Genomic DNA, 25,269 nt, shown 5'->3' on the forward strand with positions numbered 1-25,269 from the left:
TATTTATTTTAAATTTTGAATGATTAAGTATAAAAGGAACACAGTAAAATTAGTGATCTAGGAGATTAACAGTGTATTAAAGGCTGAATTCATGGAGTGAGACTAAAGACAAGAAAATCCTTTATAAGTGGTCTTGAGGTTATTAAGGCCTGAACCATTGTGGAAGCCTAATTATGCTTTATATGTTCAATTAATAAGAATTGGCTTCTGAATGTGTTGCTCTGGAAGTGTTATAGTCTTGGAATCATAATATTATACCATCATAAATTTAGAGCTAAAATGGAGCTTAAAGACCACGTAATCTAGACTCCTCAATTTAGATATGAAAAGATAGGGTCACACAAACAGGAGAGTGAGAATTTCAACCTTGTTACCAGATTAACCAGATCTAGCACTGTCCATTGCATTCTTGGGAATTTCTCATAGTACTTAGTACAATACTTTACACAGAGAAAAAAGGCAGTAAATACTAACTCACAAGGTTATCTAATTGTAAATTTTTAATATTTTTTTTCTAAAGGTTTTAGAAACAATTTTAACAGTTCTAGTTTTGTATGGGGTGTGAAGTTTTAAAGGGAGAGACAGAAGTGGTATTAAGGGAGAGGTGAACAAATCTTTTGATTTAAAAACTGGGCAATACATTTTCTACTGTAAATGTTTTTCTTCTTTTTATTCTAGCCTTCTTATAACTGTTTGTAATGTTTAGCTGAGAATCTTATGAGAGAAGTTTCCCTATTGGGATTTTTAGTGCTTCCTCCTTTTAGCCAGAAGTGAAACAAAATGGGAAAAAAACTTTCCTTTTTCCCCTAGAATCAACCCAAAAAGTATTGTGAGTGGCAGAAGTGTAGACTAAGAGAAAGTTATTTGAGCTATCATATATAAAATGGGAAAAAAAAAAAAAACTTTCCTTTTTCCCCTAGAATCAAACCAGAAAGTATTGTGAGTGGCAGAAGTGTAGACTAAGAGAAAGTTATTTGAGCTATCATATAAAAATCCATATAGGCTGGAGGAGCTGCTTACAAGGTATATAAACAGGTTTGCAGTTTTCTCAAAAGCAACAGTTGTATAAGAGAGTCATGGGAATTAGCAGTGCAAAGTTATTCAAAAAATAGCCATAATTTATATTGCAACATTTGCAAATCCCAAGAATAAATCTTTTCAAGTCTTCAAAAGTATAGTAAATCTTCTCTTCTGGTGTGACTATATACATATGTGTGCATATATAAGTTGTCCTAAAAGTCATAGTATAATTTAAAGGTATATGTATCACAATTTATTTTGATTCTTTTTGGTTTTATATCACTTAAATATTCCAGTATATCCCATCTTTTTCCCTCTTTGATCCTTTATAATAAGAATTTTTTTTCTAAAAAGAGAAAAAAAGCAGTTCAGGAAATTAATCAACATATCAAAAGAAATTGGATTTTTTATGCAGTGTTCCATACATCCTCTGCAAAGGTTAGAAGGAGATGCATTCTCATATCTTTTCTTTGGGACTGAGCTCATCCTAATTATATATTTAAAAATGTTTAATGTAAACAAGGAAATAATGTAAAAGTATACATATTTGAATTTATATTCTATTATTTGGGCTTTTTGTGATAATAAATTTCTCTTCTGTCAATAAAACAAGGAAACTCACTACATTGTATAGTATTTGCCAAAGAAAAGTCACTAGATTAGTAAAGAGTAAAATTTCATGCCTAAATGTGATGCATCTTTGCTCCTTTTCATATGTGTTCCTTTTATAGAGGCCCTCTTTGAAGTCAAAGTGCCCTTCAGTGCCAAAAATGATTCTAGGAATTTCAAAAGAGATGTGATTTGGATTGTCATTTGGTAACTTTTTTGTTTCTTGAAAGCTACTTCATTTCATGTGAAGACAAATATGCCCATGGCAACAATGTAGAAATAAGAGCAGGAGCTCTTATTACCATAATGACAAACAGAATAGTTGATATATTCAGAAGCAAGCAAAACGTAGTGTTTATACTTTTTTTCATTCCTTTTGGAAATTCTATTGTCTATTTAATAAAGATTGAACAAAGTAACACCAATTTCTAGGTTGTAGTTTAAAAGCAGAGAAAAGCACTTTCAATCAAGAGAGAGTGGAAGACTTGAGGGGACAGTATTGGTTTTAGTCAAAAGGGATAAGGAACCCTGAGGAAGAGTTTCACTTCTGTTCCAAGGAACAAGGGCCCTGGGGGGTGATATTAATTGCAATCCCAAAGGATTAGGGACCTTTCTGGGTGGGTACTAGAGTGAGAATAGTGATCACACATCTCCCCAGATCACACCATCTTAGAGGCACTTCAAACTTCTCCCCCATTCAAACCCATGAGATAGCCTGTAAGTAGATTTTATAGGGACAATTTAACCTCAGAGACATGCCTTGGATTTCTGACAGGGCATGACAAGGTGAGACTTCTTGAGACCTTAACAGATGGTGGATCTCAAGGATTTGACATAACTTAGATTTCAGCCTGGATGACTTCCTCAGAGGATGGGATCATGGAGCTAAACTGATCTCCTTCTCCTCAGGGATCAATTCCTCTGCTAACCACACCTAACATTAAAGACCTCATCATATTGAGGATCACACAGTGTTTAGCAGTTACCATTTTAAAGAAAAGAAAGACTTGCCATATGATATTCCAGAAGGCAAAATATCTGATTTTATAATCTAGAATAACATACCCAGCAAAACAAGTGAATTCTACCAAACTTTTAAGGAGCAATTAATCCCAATCTTATGTAAATAATTAGACAAAATATATAAAGAAAGAGTCCTGTAAGTATGGTTTAGATACTTAAAACTAGGGAAAGCAAAAAACAGAGAGGGCAAAATACAAATTTCCTTACTAAATATAAGTGCAAAAATTTTAAATAAAATACTTGCAGAGATTTCATCAATATGTCACAAAGATCCTGCACTATGACTATATGGGATTTATACTAGGAAGGCAGGGCTGGTTTAATATCGGAAAAAATATTAGCATAATTGATTATATCAATAATGAAAACAACAAGAATCATATGATTATATCAAGAGAAGCAAAAAAAAAAAAATACCCATTCCTATTAAGAACATTAGAAAGCAGAGGAATCAATACATGCTTTCTTAAAATGATAAGTAGTACTAAAACTAAGAGCAAGGATCATTTGTAACATGAATAAACTTGAAGCTTTCCTAATATTAGGAATGAAACAAAGATGTCCATGCTCACTATTATTAATTTTTTTTACTAGAATTGCTAGCTATAGCAGCAAAACAAGAAAAAGATATCGAAAGAATAAAAATAAGCAATGAAGAAATGAAACTATCACTCTTTAAAGACAATATGACAATATTGTTAGAAAACCCTAAGGAATCACCTAAAAAGCTAGGTGAAATAATTAAAAACTTCAGGAAAATTACAAGATATAAATTAAACCCACATAAATTATCAGTATTTCTTTATACTATCAACAAAACCCAGCAGCAAGATATAGAAAGAAAAACTTCATTAAAAATAACCATAGACATTATAAAATACTTTGGAAGTTACCTGCCAAGACAAATTCAGGGATTATATAAACACAACAAAATATTTTTCACATAAAGATAGAGTTCAACAATTAGAGAAATATTAATTGCTCATGGGTAGACCAAGCCAATATAATAAACATGACAATTTTACCTAAGTTAATTTATGTGCTCAGTGTCATACTAATAAAACTACAAAAGAATGATTTTGTAGAGCTAGAAAAAAGAGTGACAAAATTCATCTGGGAAAAAAAAAACAGAAAAAATGTTTACAGAAAAAAGGACTCATTTCTCAAATATATAGGAAACTGATACACGTTTATAAAAATAAGAGCCATTCCCCAATTGATAAATTAACAGTTTTCAGAAAATATTAAAGCTATCATTAATCACATAAAAATGCTTTAAATAATTTCTGATCAGAAAAATGCAAATTAAAACAAATCTGAGGTATTACATTGCACCTATCAGATAGACTGACACAAAAAGAGGATGACAAATCCTGGAGGGGGTATGGAAAAATTTAGACTCTTACAGAGTTGTGAACTGGTCCAACAATTCCTGAGAACAATTTGGAACCACGTTCAAAGAGCAATACCACTACTAGGTCTGCATCCTATAGGTTCTTTCTGGAGGCCTCACATTGGGCACCAAAATAGAGTATCCTTCTTTCTAGTGCCTCATGTTGGGTGTCAAAATGTAGGGTGCTTTCTAGAGCCCCTAAATTGGGGTGTCAAAATATACCATCAAGACTAGCTCTCTGGAGAATCTCAGGATCAGTCTTGGTCTTAGTGGAGGAATGAAGGCAGGAGACTCACAAGGATGGTAAAAGATGGAGTCTTAATTTCAAGTCCTCTCAGCCCTTAAACACCTTGGTGTGATTTTAACACTAGAGCACACTAAGTATGTGCCAGCTAGAGAACCATTATGTCATCACATCACACTGAGCAAATGATAACTATAATTACCCTTCTATTGATATGCAAATGCCTCTCTTTACTGTAAGTATCCCTTGCTTCAAGTAGAACACAGGTGATCATGGTCATACCCTCTTTGACTTCTCAGGAAGGGTGAGAACACCAAAGAGAGGTGGAGAGCCAAACCAGACATTGTCAGCAGGTTCCCTCTGGGCTGAAGGTTCTTACCCAGAGCTCCCCTATTATCTGCGGCCCTCTAAAGCATCCCAAAGAAATTTTTTAAAAGGGAAAAAAACTTATTTGTACAAAAATATTTATAGTAGTTCTTTTTGTAGTGGCAAAGAAGTAGAAATCAAAGGAGTGTCCATCATTTGAAGAATGGCTGATAAGTTGTAGTACATGATTATGATGGAATGCTACTGTGAGAATTTTTCAAAAGATTTTTAATGAGCATTATATTTTTTGCATGTGACTGTGAAATATTTAATTTAAAAATATATTTAACAATATATTTTGATAACTTTACTTCAATATAATTGATTTCTCTTTTGTAATTTTATGTATTTTATTTTATGCATTTAAAGATATTAATCTGAGATGTACATAGACTTTAGCAGCTTGTTAGAGGGGTCCATCACATTAAAAAAAAGGATTAAGAAGTCTTAATCTAAACAAATACCCTAATTACATAAATGAGGAAACCTATGCCAAAACATATGACCTTTTCCAAGACCATACAGATAAAAAAGTATGAAAACCAGAATTTGAACCCAGATCTTTCTGTCTGTAAAATGTGTTCTTTCTATGTTTTGACACTTTCTGTTAAGATTTTTGTTTCTTTGTAGTCACTAAGGAATAGTGAAATGCTTTTTTCCCCAGGGCATTTTTATTTCATTAGAACAAAAATGAATTATCTGCTCTGTAATTCTGCCATAAGCTTATTAATGACAAATAATTATTGAGCTCCTAATATGTGTAAGTAGCTTGGTGCTTTTTGTAAGAAAAAGAAAGTAATAATAATATAGGAGAGAGAAAACTGGAGTTTCCTCAAAAGAGTATAAAATATTTAAAATTTATATGTATTCTACAAAGTAATCTGAGATTATTTTATCCTATCAATTGTTAAAATGTTGATTAAAAGAGATTAAAGAGCATGGTAAGTGAGTCAAAAGACTGTTAATATCAGATATGCTCCTTTTGAGCTTTGTTATATTAGGTAAGTATGAGTATTTCGTGTTCTTATCTGTCAAATTACACAGTTGGACTAAAATGATCCCTAACAAAATTTCTATTAATATTTTGACATGCTAGAATTGTTGCTTAGTTGCATAATTATACCCCAAACAAAACATATCTTTCACTCATACAAAAGACTGCAGGGTACTATTCATTTTAATGAGTTCAGATTTATTCTACTGTGAAATTTATTTTGAGAATTTCACAATACTTGTTAAAATATTTGGACGTCCCAGGAATTTTTTTTAAAAGATAATTAAACAATGAAACAAAAACCACAATTGAAATTATCAGTTTTAGAGGCTATAGAGATTAAATTTTATCATCATTTAAGAAATTTAGAATTTTTTTCACTTAGATTATCAAAATATCTTTCCACTTATTTCATAAGCTTTTTGATCATTTAACAAAAAGAGTTATGTGATATTTCTACCTAATTATTCAACAAATGTCTCTTCTCTTCCTGTTAGGTGAATCAGGCTCTTGGGATCTTCTCATCTGCTTACATCCTAGGAAAGCTGATGGAAAGCCTTGCATCATGAAAGAAGATTTGTGCCAGTTGAACTTACATCAAAGGGTATGATATTAATAGTATTTTTCTTGTTTCCAGATTATCAACAGAGAACTACTATTAAAGTTAAATCCATTTTAGGTGTCAGTGCTTAGAGTTCAAGGAAAAAGATAATCTAATCTCATTTGTTGACTCAGATTTGAAAAACTGGAAGAATTGTTCAATTTAATTCTGCTCTATAGTTAGGGTATAAGTATTGTGCCTTGTTTTCCTATTAGAAATCCTTAAACTCTGCCTGCCAAAGAATAATCTGGCCTGCCCACCATACCACACTAAATACATCATCTCCACTTGTAAATGAGAGAAACATCTATCCAATTGTTTTACCTTTTTTAAGATGGTCCATCTTTTGTTCTCTTCATTAATATTGCTGTTCTAAATGTGTGGTTACATTCTTAGAATAGTAAGAGGGTGCAGGAAGTAAGAAGCCTGAATTCCAAGTCGGTAAGACCCAAGTACAAATTTATCCTCAGATACTTATGAGCTGGGTGACCCTGGGCAAGTCATTAAACTACTGGCACTTTCTTAGGGTTAAGGGACAGGTCACTTCTCCAAGAGCCTCCACAGATGTGGATCATAACATCTGAAAGAGTTGCAAGGCAGCCTTTGCTGAGACAGGTGTTGCCAACTGGTAATGAAATAAATTGGAGGCAGAGGGAAGAGGAGAGAAGTCAGACAACGCAATGGCCTCTCAGTCAGAGAGGTCAGAGAACAGCAACTGCCTCTCATTCTCCTTGTATCAACCTCTCACGAAAGGAGATCCATACTGCAGGTCTGGGTTGGATCTCCAGCAGCTACTGTCATGTGGCTTCCGTGTATTCCAACACCTTAGTATCTAGTGTTGTTGTGAGGATACCATGAGACAACACACATACAACACTTGACAAATCTTAAAATGCTATATAAATGCTAGCCATTATTATTGTTATTATTCTTGATATTATCAAGTTAATCATTATTAAGTTTATTAGAAAATGATATATAGTATTTAAATTTGGCATTATGGCCATTGGGGTCCATTACTTAGATTTATTTCAGAAGGATCACAGAAGCCAGTCAATGCTGAAAATAATAGACTCTTTAATTCTTATTGTTTAAAGAAAAACCATGTGATTTTATGGGATGTACCCACAGGAACATGAAGGGGAAAACAAGGACAAGGTTATTAAGGGGTATATCTTCTTTCATTCCCTAAAAACTTAGGAATTAGCTGATATCTCCAAAACCAAGGTGTCTTGCCAAATTCTTCCCATTATTTTCTCCATAATAAAAGCTCCATTTGATATTTCCAAATCAGGAGGGGAGAAGAGCAGGGACTGTCCATCAACAGGATACCTTAGGCCCAATGGTTCTCAGGCTATTGCAAAGAGGTAGTTCACAACGAGTCCATGTGAAGTTATTTCTAAGTCTTGGTACATTTTTACACCAAGCTTTCATTGGTATTCCTAAATCCATCTTTATTTAATGAATGAGATCAGCTTGGGCTTTTGTAGAAAGTGTGTTAGAGGTCATCTATTTCAGCCCTCTCATTTTATAATTGAGAAAATTGAGGTTCAGAGATGAAATGAATTGCTTAAGGTGATATGGGTAGTAAGAGGCAAGGTCTATTGACAATTCTAGAATACATTGTATTGTACCATGTTGCTTCTAGAACACAGAAATTTATTCTTCTTAAGAAGATCTGATTGGTTTTCTTTTTGCTAATGTCAGATCAGAGGACACAAATTAGTTAATAAAAAGGAAATTTCTAGGCATAGAAAATTTCAAATATGAAAAGTTTCCAAGTTGGAATAGGGCAGAAAGGAGGGGATATTAGGCAGGAAGAGAGAACGCAGCTAGGAAAGAGATTTGGAAAACTGGTCAAAATAATCTAGTCTTGCTTTTCCAGACTATAACAATGTCTAACATGGGGGAAGAAAAAAGAAAAACAAGTATTATTTTCAGACATTAGATTACATTGATGTTTGCATGTTTCTAAGGTTTTACAAGTTGGGCTTTGGGTGGAATATTTTTTATTCAGCTAATGGAACTTCTGAATTCTACTTTACCACCCACTATGAAAAAAAAATAAAAAATAACTAACAACAAACAGCTGTCAGTGATCACGGGAAGTACAGAAGAAAGTAAACATGGAAACAAATACTTTATTCAGAAGAAAAATATGTAGAAATAAGAAAAAAATCCAAAGTGTACAATCAGCAGTTTAGAAAGAATAATATATTTGGATACTCTTAGAACAGTTATGTATAAGCCCTCTCATGTATGACTAATACAAGAAGAGGTACAGAAAGAAGGGAACAAAGCAATAAAACCAGTCTTGGAGTATGAGGGAGAGCAACATGATGAAAGATATTGAGGAAATAAAGAGAATAGGAAAAAATACAACTTTAAAAATCAAGCCCTCTGAGTTTCTTATAAAAACTACCATTTATATAGTTATTTACAATGTATAATGTGCTTTAAAAAATCTTTTTTTCATAGTCAAGCAAAATAAACTGATACACTTTCTTTGTCCAAAAATGTATGATTTATTCTGAATCTTTAATCTATTACATTTTTGTCAAGGGGGAGGTAGGAGTGGAGGTGAAGGTGTTATGCTTCACCTTGAATTTAATCACAATTCTTGTCTTCCAAATTTGTTATCCATTATATTGTTACTTAATAAACAGAGAAACTTGATGAGGAACTCTTTGAGTAGCCAGATAGCCTTGATTGTTACTAAGTTTTTTCTTAAATCAAGCTAAATCCTGATTAGCTTCCAATGACTATAGTTCTGCCTTTCGGTGAACCGATATGGCCAATGTACTTTGGTATAAATTCTGATTCTAATAGTACACCACCATTCCAATTATTGGGGTTTACAACCTCAGTATTATCAATTCCAAATCTCAATCATGCTATATGTAAAATAAGTTGACAAATCTTATTGTTTTTATTTTATTATCTTGCATGACCTTCTCTCTTATTCCCACAAACATCACCCTGGTTCAATCCTCATCACTTCTTACATGAATTATTTCAATAGCTTCCTTTTTGACCTCTCTACATCAAGCATCAAGCATCTCCCTACTTAAATTGATTATCTATACAGCCTTCAAAGTGATTTTCCTGAAGTTTAGGTCTGAACATGTCTCCTCCTTACTCAATAAATTCCAATTAATATTTATTAAAGTTTAGTGCATTATCAACAATGTTAGCCACATGGTGTACAAACTTCTAGGCTTGGAGTCAGGAAGGACCTGAGGAGCAAATATGGCCTCAGACACTCACTGCTTGTGGCTTAAGGCAAGTCACTTCATTTCTGTCTCCCTAAGTTTCTTAATCTATGAAATGGGGATAATAATAGCACTTACCTTTTCAATTAAGATAATATTTATAAGGAAAGAGGGAGAAAAGGAAGAAAGAAAAGAAAGAAGGAGGAAGGAAGGAAAGGAAAGAGGGGGGGAGGGAAAGAAGGAGGGAGGGAGGAAGAAAAAGAAAGGAAAGATGATTTATTAAGATACTTTTTTTAATCAACTATTCTCTGTATCAAGGACTGTGCTAAACATGAGAGACATAGACACAAATACAATCAAACAGTCCCTGCCCAGAAAAGTTGTATGAATCTCCAGTTCTACCACTGAAGCATTAGTATATTTATATTTCTACAATTCTCCCTCCAATTCTTCCAATTCATTTTCTATTTTGAATTGAAGCAAAATTTAGGGTTATTTCATTTGCATTTCTCTTATTAGAAATTATTATATGCCAAATAATTTGTTAATATAATTATGTTTAATACAGCATATATAATACATATATTATAAATTATTGAAGTTAATTACATGGTCATCTTAAAAACATTTTCTAATCATTTCAAAAATTTGAGAATAATTTTATATAATGCACTTGAAGCTCAGGTGAGCTTTTTAAAAAAATGTATTTTATTTGAAAAAAAAAACACAGAGTAAGAAAAAAAGAAAAACAGAAAAGGAATACCAAAAGAGAACATTGTCATGTGCCCAGCAGAATATCAGGGAGGATTCAAAATATATAACAACAAATTACCAGATCAAGAAGGCATATATATTAGTAGAAGAAATTATATTCATGAATGTCCATTTTTTCTTTACTTTCTTGAAAATTGTTCTTTGGTTCTCTACTGCGTACCTTATTTACTTTATTCTCTTTTCTCTCTTTCATCTTCCCCATCACCCCCAAGAAAGCTGCAGTTAAGAAAAGGTATTTTTATGTATACATATGTAGATATATACTTACATACACACATTTGCGCACACACACATGCACATACCCCCCACATCTTTCCTATTCTTGTTGAGTCTTTAATTAAATTCTTCTGCCTTGCTATTACTTAACCTTCCCCCAATCCAAGGATCCCTCCCTTGTCTTCTTCCCTCATCCTTTGCTTCCCCATCCACCCACCCCTTCCCTCTTATTTCTTTATAGATTTTGGAGAGTGCTGTACCCCTCATGGTATATATGTAGTGTTGCCTATTGAACCCATTCCCAATGTAAGTTTTCAGAACTACAAATCCTCCTCCCCCCTCTGATGCTTCTGTGCTTATTCTTCCTCTGTGCTTCATTTGTATAAGATGATTATTATTTTTACCTTAACTTTGGCTGTCCTATTGTTGATGTTAATGTTGAACATATACCCATGTTAAAAAAACAACAACAACAACAACAACAACAACTAGTTTGTCCATATTTAAACAGTTTGTCTATGTCGAGTTTTAAAAAAATTGATCTTTGATATTGGCTTTCATATGTTACCTTTTCTGTTAAGTTACGGTTTGATGGATAGAAAGTCCTGAAAATCTGCAATTTGGTTAAAGGTCCATTTTTTCTCATTCAAAATTATAAATAATTTTGCTGGATTCATACTTTTGGCTGCAGGACTAGTTCTTTTGATTGTTGGTAGATATGATTCTAGAATCTGCAATCTTTGTAGCTGCTGAGAAACCTTGTACATTGCTAATTACAGCTCCAATGTATTTGAATTCTTTTTTCTTTTTTTCTTGCAAAATTTTCTCTTCAATCTGGGCTTGAAATTTGGCAATGACATTCCTGTGTTTTCCACTAAGGATCTCTTTGAGGTGGTGATCGGTATATTTTTTCTCCCTATTTCTACTTTTCCTTCATGTTCTATCACTCTAGGATAGTTTTCTTGGATTATTTTCTCCATTGTTGTGTCAAGGTTCTCTTATTGGTCACAACTTTTTTGGCAGTCCAATTACTCTTCAGTTTTCTCTTCTTGATCTGTTCTTCCAGATCTGTCATTTATCTTATGTTTCACATTCTGTTCTATTTTCTCATTTTTTATAATCTATTTTGTTATTTCTTGATCCCTTATAACTTCACTGACTTTCCCTTGCCCAATTCTATTTTTGTCTTGAGGCAATTAGGGTTAAGTGACTTGCCCAGGGACACACAGTTAGGAAGTATTAAGTGCCTGGGGCCAAATCTGAACTCAGTTCCTCCTGACTTCAGGGCTGATGCTCTATCCACTGTGCCACCTAACTGCCCCCCAATTCTGATTTTCAAAGAATTATTTTCATCTTTTCTAATTGGTTAATTTTTTTCCCCACAGTCTTCTTGTTTTTCTCGGATGGTTTTTATTTTTTAAGTTTTTCCTCAATATCTCTCATTTGATTTTTAAATTCATTTTTGAGTTCTTCTATAAATTTTCCATGGTTAGGGAGCCATTTCAGGTTATTCTTTGAGGTAGAAGCTTTCTGTTTTACTAAAGTGTTATCCTCTGAAGATGAACCCTTGCCTTCCCTATTCCCATAATATGTTTCAATGGTGGGGTTCTTTCTTCTTTACTCATTCTTTTTTTTTTCCTAATGAGAAGTGTTAGTGTAAGCATCTGTAAGTGGGGAGATGGTGCCTCAAACTTCCCTTTAGCTGTCCACTCTGACCAGGAATCCCAAACCAAGAACTCCCCCCTCCTGCAAGTGCCCACAGCCAGCAGTGTTTCTCACCTGCTGCCTCTGCACTCACCAGGTGCTGGTTCCTTCTTGCTTAGAGCTGCATCTCAGCAGCAAAACTGGACCTGGAGTTCCCAATCACCCGAGATTCATTCTGTCTTCTCCAACTCTAACTCCAACTCAACAAACAGTCCAGGAGGTAAAATCCTGCTAAGACTCCAGCCACACCTATTTAGTTTGAGGGGTCCCTACTTGATGTTTTTGCAGAACTAGCCCAGAGATGTTTTCACTTCAGACAGGTTAGTCCCCAGCTTGAGTCTTCAGATATTCTTGGGTCGCATCAGGAGGTCCCTATACTGCCCCAAGCTTTTTTATTTTTCATCACTCTTATGTTTGCCTTGAGGCTCAAATCTGTTTTGTTTGTGGGGAGAAATGGAGAGAGCTTGAAATTTACCAACCCACTTTGCCATCTTCCCAGAATTCTCTTCTCAAGTGAGCTTTAAAAAATATAATGAAGAAAGAAAATGGATGATTCAAAAGGAATAGAGAGTAGAATTTATGCCAAACACAATCAAATTCAAGATACTATCAAGGTGTTATGTTGAAAAATAACTCGAAAAGTTCCTTCTTGTTTTAAAGTTAATTGATGATTGTCAAAAACGTCACACTAATGTTAAGTTTGAGAAATTCATTATGTATGTATACATGTATGTACTAGTTGATATCAAAATTATAGTTCCCTTAAAAATGTTTCTCTATGTGATGATACAAGCCTTATATTTTTATAATGTACTTACAATCAATAAGGGATGCCACTACATTGTAAGAATGAGAAAAAATTCCATATTGCAATTGATTTAGTTCAGATGTATGCCCCTTAACCTTTAAATTTCCTGAGCTTAATAAGCTGACTTTCTCAATTTACCTCGGTGTTATCTTAACCTGCTAGTTTAGCCTCTACTCTGGAGTAATACTGGGATAATATTTCCCGTGTATGAGTCAGAATCATCTCATCCTCAGCCCTGTGAATGCCAAAGACTGTCGGGGAAGAAAAGCTTTAGAGAAGGTCATTAGTTGTATTGGAGAATAGGAAAAGCAGAAGAGGAAGGAAAAGAGGTCACTTATTTCCTTTATGTTCTCTATTATTGAGAGGCCTGGGTTTTTAGTCTTGTGCCAGTTTAACAATCTTTATGACCAAAATCTAACATGAAAAGCCATACATCTTCTATGAGTGAAATAGCATATTTTTTTCTCTATGAAATCTGTGCAGGTTGAACTCATCTTTATTGCATGATAACTGTGCAGTGGCTATGTAAGTCCCTATAACCTTTGAACTCAATTATTTAAATCCTTCTTCTTAGGATATAAGCAATGGTTCTATGGGCTTGAAGGAGTTTAGATCAGCTGCAATGAATATTTTTTTTTGCCATATATAACCATTTACCTCTTTCTCATTCCTTTTTGGAACTACTCTAGATTTTAAAAATCAGAATTGTGAGAGTTTCCTTCCCCGGAGTAGTGGAAAGGACATTGTATGTGATAGTAGTGAAGCTTGTGACCCTATATCTCTTATGTGATTTACTCAAATCCTACCTATTGCTTATTATTTATGTGATTTCTCTCTGGGCCCTTGCTTCTTCCCATTTAAGATGAGAGTATCAGTCTGGTTGACTTCCAAATTCCTTTAACAGTCTTCTCTCTACATCCTATACTTTTTTGCTATGGCCTTTCCTTTTTTCTTTATTTCTTTCCTTTAATTTTAAATCCATGATGTAACTGCTACTAGGATCTTAAGCACATCACACTTATGTAACCTAGTTAGCCTTTTCTCAGCTTCAGGATAATGAGTGTATTTGGGGTTTCTGACTCAGCTTTCCCTGTGGATTGATTAAATTTAGATTGGAAATTGTGCCAGTTGGAATGATATTTGAGCTCACAATCAGTTGCCAAATTTTATCTATTGTACATTTACAACTTCTATCCATCTCTTCCTCCACACTTAGAGGACCATCACCCCAATTTAGAATTTTATCACTTTTTACCTGGACTACTACAATAGCCCTCTATATCCTTTTCTTGCCTTCAAATTAGCTCTCTTTATCCTGTCCTCCCCTAAGACCTGACATGATGATATTGCTCAAGCACAACTTTGCCCATGTCATTTCCCCTCTTAAGAAGCTTCACTGTCTCCCTTATTGCCTAGATAATAAAATGTAAACTCCTCAGTTTAAAACCTTCCATAATCTGGCCTCTACCTGTTTCCTTATGCTAATTACTTCCCTTTATATGCTCAACATCAGAGATGCCAAACACTCCAAAATCCAACTAGAACCAGATTAAAATGTAATTGAGAAATATTTACCAAATGAAATAAAAATACAACAAAACATAATTAATGTTACATTTTAAAACTAAGCTAATATGCTACCCAGAGGAACTTTATGTTCAAGTTAGTGGCCCCCTTTTTTCTTTGGATTTGATCCCAAGACCAGGCTAAAGTACTTTCTGTCTCCTGCAAATGTCATTTCATCTTCTGGCTTTGTGACTTTTTATAGATTGTCTCCTTGTGTGGAATGTTTTCCCTTCTCAACTTGGGCTCTCAGATTCTTTGCCTGAAGCTCCACAGACTATCTGAAGTCCTTTCTCTTTACTTTTATACTTTGTATACATTTTGTATTTGTCAGGGGCTATATTGTTTCCTCCTAGTAGAATGTAAGTTCCTTAACAGCAGAGGCTAGGTGTTTTTTTTTTTTTTTTTTTTTTTTTTTTTAATATCCCCTCGCATAGTACTAGGTCCAGTGGTTCTCAAATCTTTGTTCTCAGTATCTTCATGTTAAAAAACTATCGAGGATCTGTTCAAAGAGTTTGTTCACATGGGTTATATTTATAGCTATTTACTATATTAGAAATAAAAAATAATTTTGAATTTGTAGACCCTCTGAAGGGGTTTCAGAGACCCCAACAATTCTTTAGACTACACTTTGAGGACCACTGCATAGGAAAACAAAACAAAACAAAACAAAACAAAAAAAAAAAAAAACATGGAGTTATTGGCTGCTTTGGAAACAAAGAACTTTTTAAATAATTGTGATTTTAAGTCAGTGCAGTATATTTTTAGGATGATTTTGTTGACATGAGCATTGTAGGACAATTGTTTTTAGAGATGTTTTAAATTTTGATATAAAATATAGAAAGGTTTCCCAGTTTCCAATTTATATGAAAAAGAAAGAATAATCATACTTGTGATCTACCAGAAGTATCACAGAGAAAATTCAGGTTGAACTAGAGTTACTGTGGGACTAAAAATAAAATACTGAGATTGCTTGAGAAAATAGTATTCTAAATGCATCTGTCTTGAAATCTTTCCAGTGAATCAAGGTGGAGAATGAACTCTTCTCATGAACTGGAAATGTCAGGGACAATATTTCCTCCTTTGCTAAAGATTGGGAACTGTAATGAAGTGTGTAATGTTCCCCCATGTATTTATTTAAATGTAAGGATCTGATTATGAGAGTTCCCTGAACAATACAATGAGATTACAAACTGATGAAACTATTTGCAACTTTGATTCTATCAAATTAATATTCTCTCTTGGTAATTAGACAGATGACAGAGTATTTATTAAGCACTTGCAGTGTGCCAGGTACTGTGTGAAGTACTGGGAATACAAATACAACAATAACAACAATAGGAGCCAACAAAAATATAATCCCTGCTCTCATAACAACACATAAAGGGAAACTGAAGAGTGATGGTATTGGGAGAGAGGGAAAAGGACAAGAAGTTGATAAGGAAAGCAGAGCAGATTGGAGTTAGTTCAGCTGGGAGTGGAGTAGTCTAAATTGTTCTTAAGAGATGACAATCCTAGACAGGGACTGTTTAATCTGGAGAACAGGTAAAAGCTTTTGTCAATAATTTGGGGCTAACTTTTTTGACTTAGTGCTATGATTTCATGAAGGATCTTAAAAAAAAGAAACTGACTTAACTATTGGGTTCTTTTTACTCTTTTTGCCTTTTCACAAAACAGAAGAGATTGTAGTAGAGCTAAGAGAAGACCTGAGGCCCTGGGGAGAGGGATTCTTCTGTGGGAGCCAATAATGGCTGTTTTGTAGCAGAAATACTTGGATATTGCGCATGCTGTCATTCATGTAATCTGAGAAGTTCTCAACCTTCTGAACCCAGTTTTACAGAGGCATCTAAGTCATGACAGGTGTGCCTGTTGAGCATCTATCTCTTGAGAATATTGTGAATGTGTTCTGTCCTCTTTCTTTCCCCTATCTTTCATCTATAGCAACATATGATTGAAGAAATGACTTGGGAGAGGGAACAAAAGACCATAACTTTGATCCCTTTTCTTACTGGGTGTTATTGGGGCAAGACAGATTTAATGGGAAAATGGACCATTAAATCCTATACCAGCACTAAAGATAACAGTGCATATATAGTCTTTATTCCACCCATGAAAATACAAAAACAATACGAAGGATTTACAGTAGCATATACAGAGTTGATATGATTTCCCTTTGCAGTGAATCTCTACCTTTCCAGACTCAATACCAATCTGTGATTTGGACTTATTTTGGAAGGGAAATAAACTTGAAATTTCTTGGAGGGATGATCTCAAATATTTCACTGGTCACCTAGAGATTGGCATAAACTGGTATCCGGTTTAAGGTGGCACCATGAAGACATTCAAAAGAGTTTTAGATGCTTACACAGGCTAGGTAAACAACCCCAAGCCAGGTGCTGTCCAGGGAATCCCTCTTATCTCTATAAGACTAAATTCTGGAATTCTCAGTAATGAGGTTGACAGAAAGACAAATGTTGGAACTGGGGCTGCCCAGGAAATTCTCTCTTTTCTACAAAGGAGACTGATACTTAATAGCTCACTGTTTGGTCACATTTCTTATTTCTAAGGCTGAACATTTTTCAGGTTGAGAAATCATGCCATTGACTCCAAGGCTAAAATTAGAAACCCTACTTTTGAGCCTTATGAATAAAAGTACCTGCAATCTTCATTTGTTTTTGACTCAAAGTCACCATAATCAACTCTTGAAGGAGAAATCTCTTAGAATCTGTTTGCTCTTAGCAAATCTTTTTTCTGTCCTCTAAAAAGATGAAAATGGAATACACAAAAAAGTCAGAAAATCATTCATCGTTTCTCTCCATTCTTTTTGGTAAGCCCTGAGTGAGCCAAAACATTCATCTCCAATTGATCTACAATGATCCAAACCAACTAACTCATCCCCAATCATTTAAGCTATAATAAAGTCATTAAGTAAAAACTCTCTATTTTGTAAAGTCTGCAAAATAAAGCTGTAAATTGATCAAAGAACTTTCCTAGTCAGCCCCCTTAGAGATATGTAAGAAATTGACTTTTTAGTCAATTTTTTTTGGCATATATACTTATATATGCTGTTGTTTTGTTTAGTTGTTTCAGTCACATCTGATTCTATGACCTCATTTTGGGTTTTCTTGGCAAAGATACTAGCCTGATTTGCTATTTTCTTTTCTAGCTCATTTTATATTTATAGTCCTTATCTAAGGAACTGAGGCAAATAGGAAATAAGTTAAAGTTTTTGCTAGGGTCAAACTAGTAAGTGTCTGAAACTAGATTTGAACTCAAATCTGCTAATTATTAATGATCTTCATTATTAAAATACACTCATATAATATGTTTTATGATCAGACTAGTTTAAATTTTTTGCTTGTATTTGAAAGCAATCAATACTTATTTTAAAATTTATAACAATTTTTTTCTTTTGCTAATTCAGACTTTCTCCATTATTCTGAATTCATGACATTTTTACAATATTTCACTATGTGTTTTTCAGTAAGTTTATAATAAATTCAGAATAGTTTCTTAGTGGATACTAGTGACCATTTTAAAGTTGAGATTGAACTCTATCAATCATGTACTCCTATTTCTTTCAAAACTGAAGCTATACTTCTGTAAATATTTGGATTTATATAAAGCTGCACTGTGATTTTGTACTCATGAAACTTCAGGAAAACTAGATTATATACTCAGAAAGAATAGCATTTTTGTGTTTATTTGGGCATGTTTGCAGATTTAATACTAGACTTAAAAAATTGTGACCTAAGTATGTGTACAAGAGCAAGTGAGAGAAGACTTTGGGAGTCTTGTAGTTTTACTGGCTATGAGTCATGTTCAATGTTATTTTTTGCAAAACATAATTTCTAAGTATTTAGTTATTCTTGTTGCTGAATTTGATATAGGATTATAGGCATTTCCTTTTATTTACAACTTTGAAATACTTAGTGTTGGTGTTTTTGAGGAGATTGGGTAGGGTTTCTTTTTAATTTGTTGTTTTGGTTGGTTGACTAGTTGTTTTCTTTAGACTATACCTCCTGTTTCAGGTAGAACAGAATCAGAGTGGATAATAATTTTTTTCTTCTTTTTTAACATATTAACTAAATGCTCTGTTTCCACACTTGTGATCAGTAGCTGGAAGGATGGGGAAAAGATATACACTTTCTATGTTAATCCAAACTGGAATCCAAGAAATGCTTTCACTCTGCCTTCAGGTCTTATAAACCTACCCTAAAGTCACTGGTATTTTATTGCTTTCAGGTAAATATACTCCCAGAAATACGGTATCAGCTTGGCAGCAAGGAAGGATTATGCCAAATCATTAGAAGATTTCCAGGTAACCCTTCAATTTCCTTCATTGTGCATGAATGTTAAAAGATACTCTGGCATACTTAATAGAGGGCCTGAAGAAAACTTCTCTTTGAGATACTGGAATCAAGAAGTTCAAATGAATAATATCCAGAATTGCTTGTTAAATTCTGCCTCCTATCAGTACTATAACTACAAAACTCCCCTGGTCCAAGAGCATTCATTGATACTTACTAGAATAGTATCTATTCAATTTAATTCATCTCTTTGCTTCTGATTTTGTTCTATGTCCTAAGATTTAAAAATGAGCTTGTTACTTAGCTACACAGAATTTAGTACCTTTAATATATTATATCTATAAGTAATTTTTTTTTGATCTTATCCAACTTAATTCTCCTTTTTGGAATCTGAAGGGTTAATTCATATAATGGTTAATATATTTAGGGGAAAAGCAATGGTTAATCCTATGTATAACATTACATCTTATATATTCAAAATTATTTAAATATTTATATATACATTCATAAATATATGTACACAAATTATATACATGTATACACATACATATTTGTGTGTGTGTGTGTGTGTGTGTTTGTGTGTGTGTATGACTTATTATCTTAAGAAAAGAAATTGCCTTCTACTATTTCCATCAGTGTAATGTGGACTAATCAACATCGGCATCAGGGTAGAATTAGGGACTGCGAATATCCGCCATTTTTCCTATTTCTCTCTGTCAATCAATTACCCCTTACTTCAGTTTCTGAGTGAGTAAGTTCCAGGCCTATATTTCAAGCTGAGTTCCAATCCCATTTCTGTTCTTTGATATCCATGTAACCTCTTTAAAAGTCATTTGGCCTTACTAATCCTCAGTTTTCAAAATTTGTTTTCATCTGTATGGGACTGGACTACATGGGCTCTGAAATTCCTTTGAGATTCACATCTATGATCTTATATAACATCTAGGTGTTTGGGTTTATTTATAATGATCACTTCCCATATATGTCTTTGGTGATAAGCTTCTCTAATTTATCTTTAAAAATATTAATTCTGATTAAAATATAATAAAAGTAAAAACATGTAGCATAAATATCAATGGTTTGATTCCATTTGATACCTAGACCTAGACTCTTCCCAAATTAGAACTCCTTTGTAGGCTGGTCTCTGTGTCCTCAAAATTATGTCTGTTCCCTATGTCTTGAATGAATAGTCTTAACCTGTGGTTACAGGCCAGTAAGGATCAATATCTGTTGACAATTATCCACAATCCCAATAAAACTGAAACAGAATATATGATTAACTCATAGCACTGTAGAAACTTGATTTACCTTTCCTGCTTATAGCTACATGAGCAAATAGAAAAGAGGATGCTTCAAACATCTCAGCTGTTCTGTATCTCAATTCTTTCATATTTTGATGTTCTTTTTCTAATTCTTCTAATCTATTACCACAGTCAGTTGCTTTAAAGGGAAATTTGTAAGTTGTCTTGGACTATTGTTTCTACCCCAGTTAAACATGCAAATCGACTAAAGTGAATGTCACCGAAACTCCTTATTGCTTATCCCTAATGTATTGGAATCACAGATCCAGAAAGGATCCCATAAAATCTTCAGGCTTAGATATTTAAAATGTAACATATTTAACCATTACTCAAAAATAAGAGAAAGTTTTCCTAATCTTTCTTATTTTAACCTATTTAAATTAATTAAAGTCTTATTTTAATCCATTTAAAGTCATTAGTTTATTCAATGAACAGTTATTAATTGCTTATTCTTTTTGCAGAATCCTATTCTTAAGTCTGTAGAAGATATAAAGTTTAGATAAAAGTTGGCTCCCGGACATGTAAAGATTACTAGAATCTAAGTATTAGAGTTTAATGGAGAAACAATACTCAAATACTGATGACTTAATTCTATAATAAGTGCATTAGAAACTTTTAAATCAAAGTGTTATATGAAATTGAGGTATATAAGATCACTTTCTTACCAAAGAGGAGGCTTCAGGGAGGAGGCTATATCTAAAGCAATTTTGTACAGGGTTGGCAAGAATTCAAAAGGCATAGAATGAGTGGAAAAGTCATTCAAAGCCGAAAATAGAAGTGAGCAATGGCATAGAGCCAAGAGAATACAAGGGATGGTAATGGATATAAAGGACTCTAGGTTTATCTAGAGCAAGCAATTCTTAACCTTTTTTATGTCATAATTCTTTGTTGGAAATCTGATGATTTTTACAATCAATATTTCTCATAAAGGTATCATTTCTAAAATATATGAAGAACTTATTAAATTTATAAGAATATTTCATTCCCTAATTGATAAATGGTAGTCATATGAAAAAATGTTCTAAATCACTATTGATTAGAGAAATGCAAATTAAAACAACTCCAAGATACCATGTCACACTTCTCAGATTGGCTAAAATGTCAGGAAAGATAATGTAAATGTTGGAGGGTATATGGGAAAACGGGAATATTAATGCATTATTGGTGAAGTTGTGAAATGATCCAACCATTCTGGAGAGCAATTTGAAACTATATCTAAAGGCTATTGAAGTGCATATCCTTTGACCTAACAGTGCCATACTGAGTCTGTCTCCCAAGGAATCATAAAGAAGGGAAAAGGACCCATAAGTGCAAAATATTTGTAGCAGTTCTTTTTGTGGTATCAAAGAATTTGAAAATGAGAAGATGCCCATTGTTTGGGGAATGGCTGAATAAAGTTGTTTTATATGAAAGTAATGGAATACTATTGTTCTATAAAAAATGATGAACAAGAAAGATTTAGATGAGGCCTGGAAAGATTTACATGAACTGATACTGAGCTAAACAAGCAGAACCAGGAATATGTTATACACAATAATAGCAATGTACAATGATAACTATGAAAAATTTGGATCTTCTTAGTAGTTCAGTGATCCAAGACAAACCCAATAGACTTTTTTTTTTTTTTTTTTTTTTGCTAAGGCTATTGGGGTTAAGTGACTTGCCTAGGATCACACAGCTAGGAAGTGTTAAGTGTCTGAGGTCAAATTTGAACTCAGCTCCTCCAGATTTTAGGGCTGGTGCTCTATTTACTGTATCACTTAGCTGCCCTCCTAATAGACTTTGCATGGAAAATGCCATCTATATTCAGAAAAAGAACTAAGGATATTAAATGTAATACATGGGATCATAAAGGAAACCGAGTACTTTGAAATACAATTATCTATGTTTATTTATACAAGTTCATGGTGTAGAGTCCAGAATAGTTGGAGGAGAGAAGTAATATGAAATAAAGGCAGACAGGTAGGCTATCATGAAATCTTTATATTGAGAAAAAGTTCTGTACAATTACTGAAGTTAAATCTTAGAAACTTTAGATCTATTTTGAATTCAATTTTTTTTTTTTCAGAGTCAGGTACAACATCAAATTGTAAACTTCTGCATAATAACTTAACATCTAATTCTATAGGACTTCTTGGGAATATACCAAAACTAAAACCACAGTGGCATGTTATATTATAAAGGTGATGTTCTTCAACATTCATGTATCAGTTTAAAAATAAACCAAAAATGAATGAACGACTCAGGTACAAATTGATGGTGCCTGCTTAAAACAATTATGTATAGACCCAGCTCTGTGATCCTTAACTCTTGTAAAAATATCCCTACTGACTCTATAGTTAGAGTGGTTTCATAATTACAAACTGTTACTGATTAAAAAGCATGAGTTTAAAATTCCATTGAGGTTTATATTCAAAGCTATTAAAGTAATTGATTCAATTACAATAATTTCAGTAAAAACTCAGGATAGTGGCAATTGTTGTTGCTGTTGTTTTAAACCAGGGAGAAGTCTACATGTTTGACCAAAATGTGTGGTTATTTTTTTGCTGCTATTTATTTACATTATAGAGTAGTTGATTCAATGCAGTAAATTCCTCTAACTACAGAATGTTGTAGCAAAAGGAGTAGAAATTGAGACTTGATTCATAATACGACATAGTTTACTGATTAAATAACAACACCAACAACAAAATTTTGTATGTTTTGTCAACTAGAAAAGATGAAAAGTTTTGGGCTACTTGCCAAAAATCTTTATTTATCCTATTTGCATGAAGTAGACAGGATAATTTGATTTTGAAAACATTGTCATAGATACATGAACATTTTGTAGATTTTAATTACGTGGACAAGAATTATATTTTGTGGTATAGTCTTGAAAAAATCTTAAATTGTTGTTGTTGTTGTGTGTATATGTGTGCGTTTTAAATCTGGCATTAGAAAATTAAGCAGCTTTTCTCTCATCATATTTCAACCTTTTTTCCTTTTTCTTTTCCCCCATGAATACCCTTAAGTTCAAGAAATATATAGCTTTTCCTTACTTTTTTCTCCTCTTTATCTGGTGTTTTAATTGTCCATTTATCTCTGTGATTTCTAAATTATTCTTACTGAATGGAATGGTCATCTTATGACATTTGTCTTCCTATCTTGTCATCTTCCTCCAGTTAAGGATAATTCTACTAGATATTTAATGTTAAGGGAGCATCCAGTAATCTTAAGCTTTGATTTAGGTTCTATAAATACCAATGTATATAATAGGCTATATATTTAAACATGGATGAAGGACATTTTTTCCCAATATAACATTTCTATAAATAAGGTAGCCTCTTCCAACTTGACAGTTAATAATGGACTAAAGACCACAAAAATACCTATTGCAAACAATAAGATTTTTACCCAGACTTCAGAGAAAGCTACACTATTTTGATCTTTGTATTACTTCTCAAACAGTGGGAGTAAAGAAAATGGGGAGACTTTATTTTAGAGGATGTTCTAAACTGAACTTTATAGGATGGGTTGGAATTCAAGAGGCAAAGAGGAAGAGGGGAAATAATTCCAGTGCCTGAGAGGCCAAAGTGCTGTGATTTGTCCTGTCTTCATGTCCTTTCCTCCTCTGTAGCTCCTATACATTAAGAGTCTTAGTGTGTTGTAGTATCATGAGTAATGGAGATCACAACGCTGCAATTGGTACCCAGTGAAGGAGTTAAACAGAAGCTAGTGAGCCATATACATACTAAATCTCGAATACTTTCATTGTTCTATCCCTGCAAGTAGAACAATCCACCTTTAATAGTCTGAATTCCCTCTGCCTGCTCTTTCCCCCAACATACTATTCTTTCTACCATAGTCTCCTCAAGAGGCTTGCCCTTCCTGGACTGATAACTAAAAATGACTAATTATACTCCTTTGCATTTTTATGTTCTTTAATAAAGAAGGAAGGAAGGAAAGAAGGAAGGAGAGAGAGAGAGAGAGAGATGGCCGCTAAAACCCAATAAAAGAGATGGATTATTGTACAGCATGGAGCAACTAGGCAAAGTTTACATTTTAGAAAGATGAGAAGCAGTTTTTAATTGGTGTGAACTAATGTAAATGTGGTCCTGAAATCTCCTTTGAAGAGAAAGAAGAATATTTTCAATCTTATCTTAAATTAGTTGGAGAGAAAAAAGTGAGCCATGGAGGAAAGACCTCTTATGGGGATGGAGAAGAGGGGAATAGTGCTATAGCTACTAAGGAACTAACAGAGTTATCCTAACACCAAATATCCAACCGTCTATGCAACTTCTCATTGTTTTCCCCAGCTATATACATCATTTCCCCAGCATCATTCATTGCTATTACACATGAGTATCACTTCTATATATGTAGATGTGATAGATGGCAACCCTTTTAAATATAAGCTCATGTTGACATGTTACAAATCAGAGCTTAATATTATTGCTACACATATGAATGTCATTATGGGTTATGAGTAGAGAGCTCAAATATAACATACAAGAAGAACAATAATAATAGCACACAAGAAGCCTACCTAATCTATTCTCCTTATCCCTCACTCCCCAATAGATCATAAACTCTTTGTGGACAAGGGTTTTGCTATTACATATCTTTGCCGTTAGTTAGTCAATCAATCAGTCAATAAATATTTATGGATCATTGTGTACTATTCCCTGAGGAAAGAAAGGTAAAAAATAATTTAAAAAGAAAGGTAAAAGACAGTTTTCCAATCTAGCTCAGTGCTTTAAAGATAATAAATGCTTAATTAATGTTTTTAATTACACTGAATTTATATAGCATGCTAAGGTTTATAAGATGTTTTTCTCCTATAGAATAGGTAGCACTACTGTTCCTTTTTATAATTAAGGAATATGATTTATTCCCTTTTTATGATTAAGGAAATTAGGATTCAGGAAGTTTAGGAGAATTGCCCAGGGCTACCCAATTAGTAAGTAGCAGAACCTGTAGCAGAACTGAGGTTTTCTGACTCCAAGCCCAGTGCTCTTTTCACAAGGACATTCTGTTTCTTACATTATTGTAAATCTGTACCTAGTAGCAAGATCTTAGTCCTAAAATGATCACTATTAACTAGAATGGGAACATCAACAGTAATAAACATCTTGCTATATAATCCAGTCAC

At 33.5% G+C, this 25,269-nt stretch overlaps 1 protein-coding gene across 2 annotated transcripts in view; it reads left to right on the top strand.

Moving 5' to 3' along the window:
* The window catches only part of CPED1 (cadherin like and PC-esterase domain containing 1), a 384,623-nt gene that overhangs the window by 72,042 nt on the left and 287,312 nt on the right, over positions 1-25,269 (top strand). For both annotated transcript variants that reach the window (XR_004229645.1, XM_023504833.2), the window contains exons 4-5: positions 6,147-6,253; positions 18,773-18,848. Coding sequence is in view for 1 of the 2 variants with exons in the window: in XM_023504833.2 (XP_023360601.1) it covers positions 6,147-6,253; positions 18,773-18,848 (183 nt within the window). In the remaining variant the exon portion in view is untranslated. The remainder of the gene's footprint in view (positions 1-6,146; positions 6,254-18,772; positions 18,849-25,269) is intronic.

Source organism: Sarcophilus harrisii, chromosome 5 (genome assembly GCF_902635505.1).
Source record: "Sarcophilus harrisii chromosome 5, mSarHar1.11, whole genome shotgun sequence".
Taxonomy (NCBI): domain Eukaryota; kingdom Metazoa; phylum Chordata; class Mammalia; order Dasyuromorphia; family Dasyuridae; genus Sarcophilus; species Sarcophilus harrisii.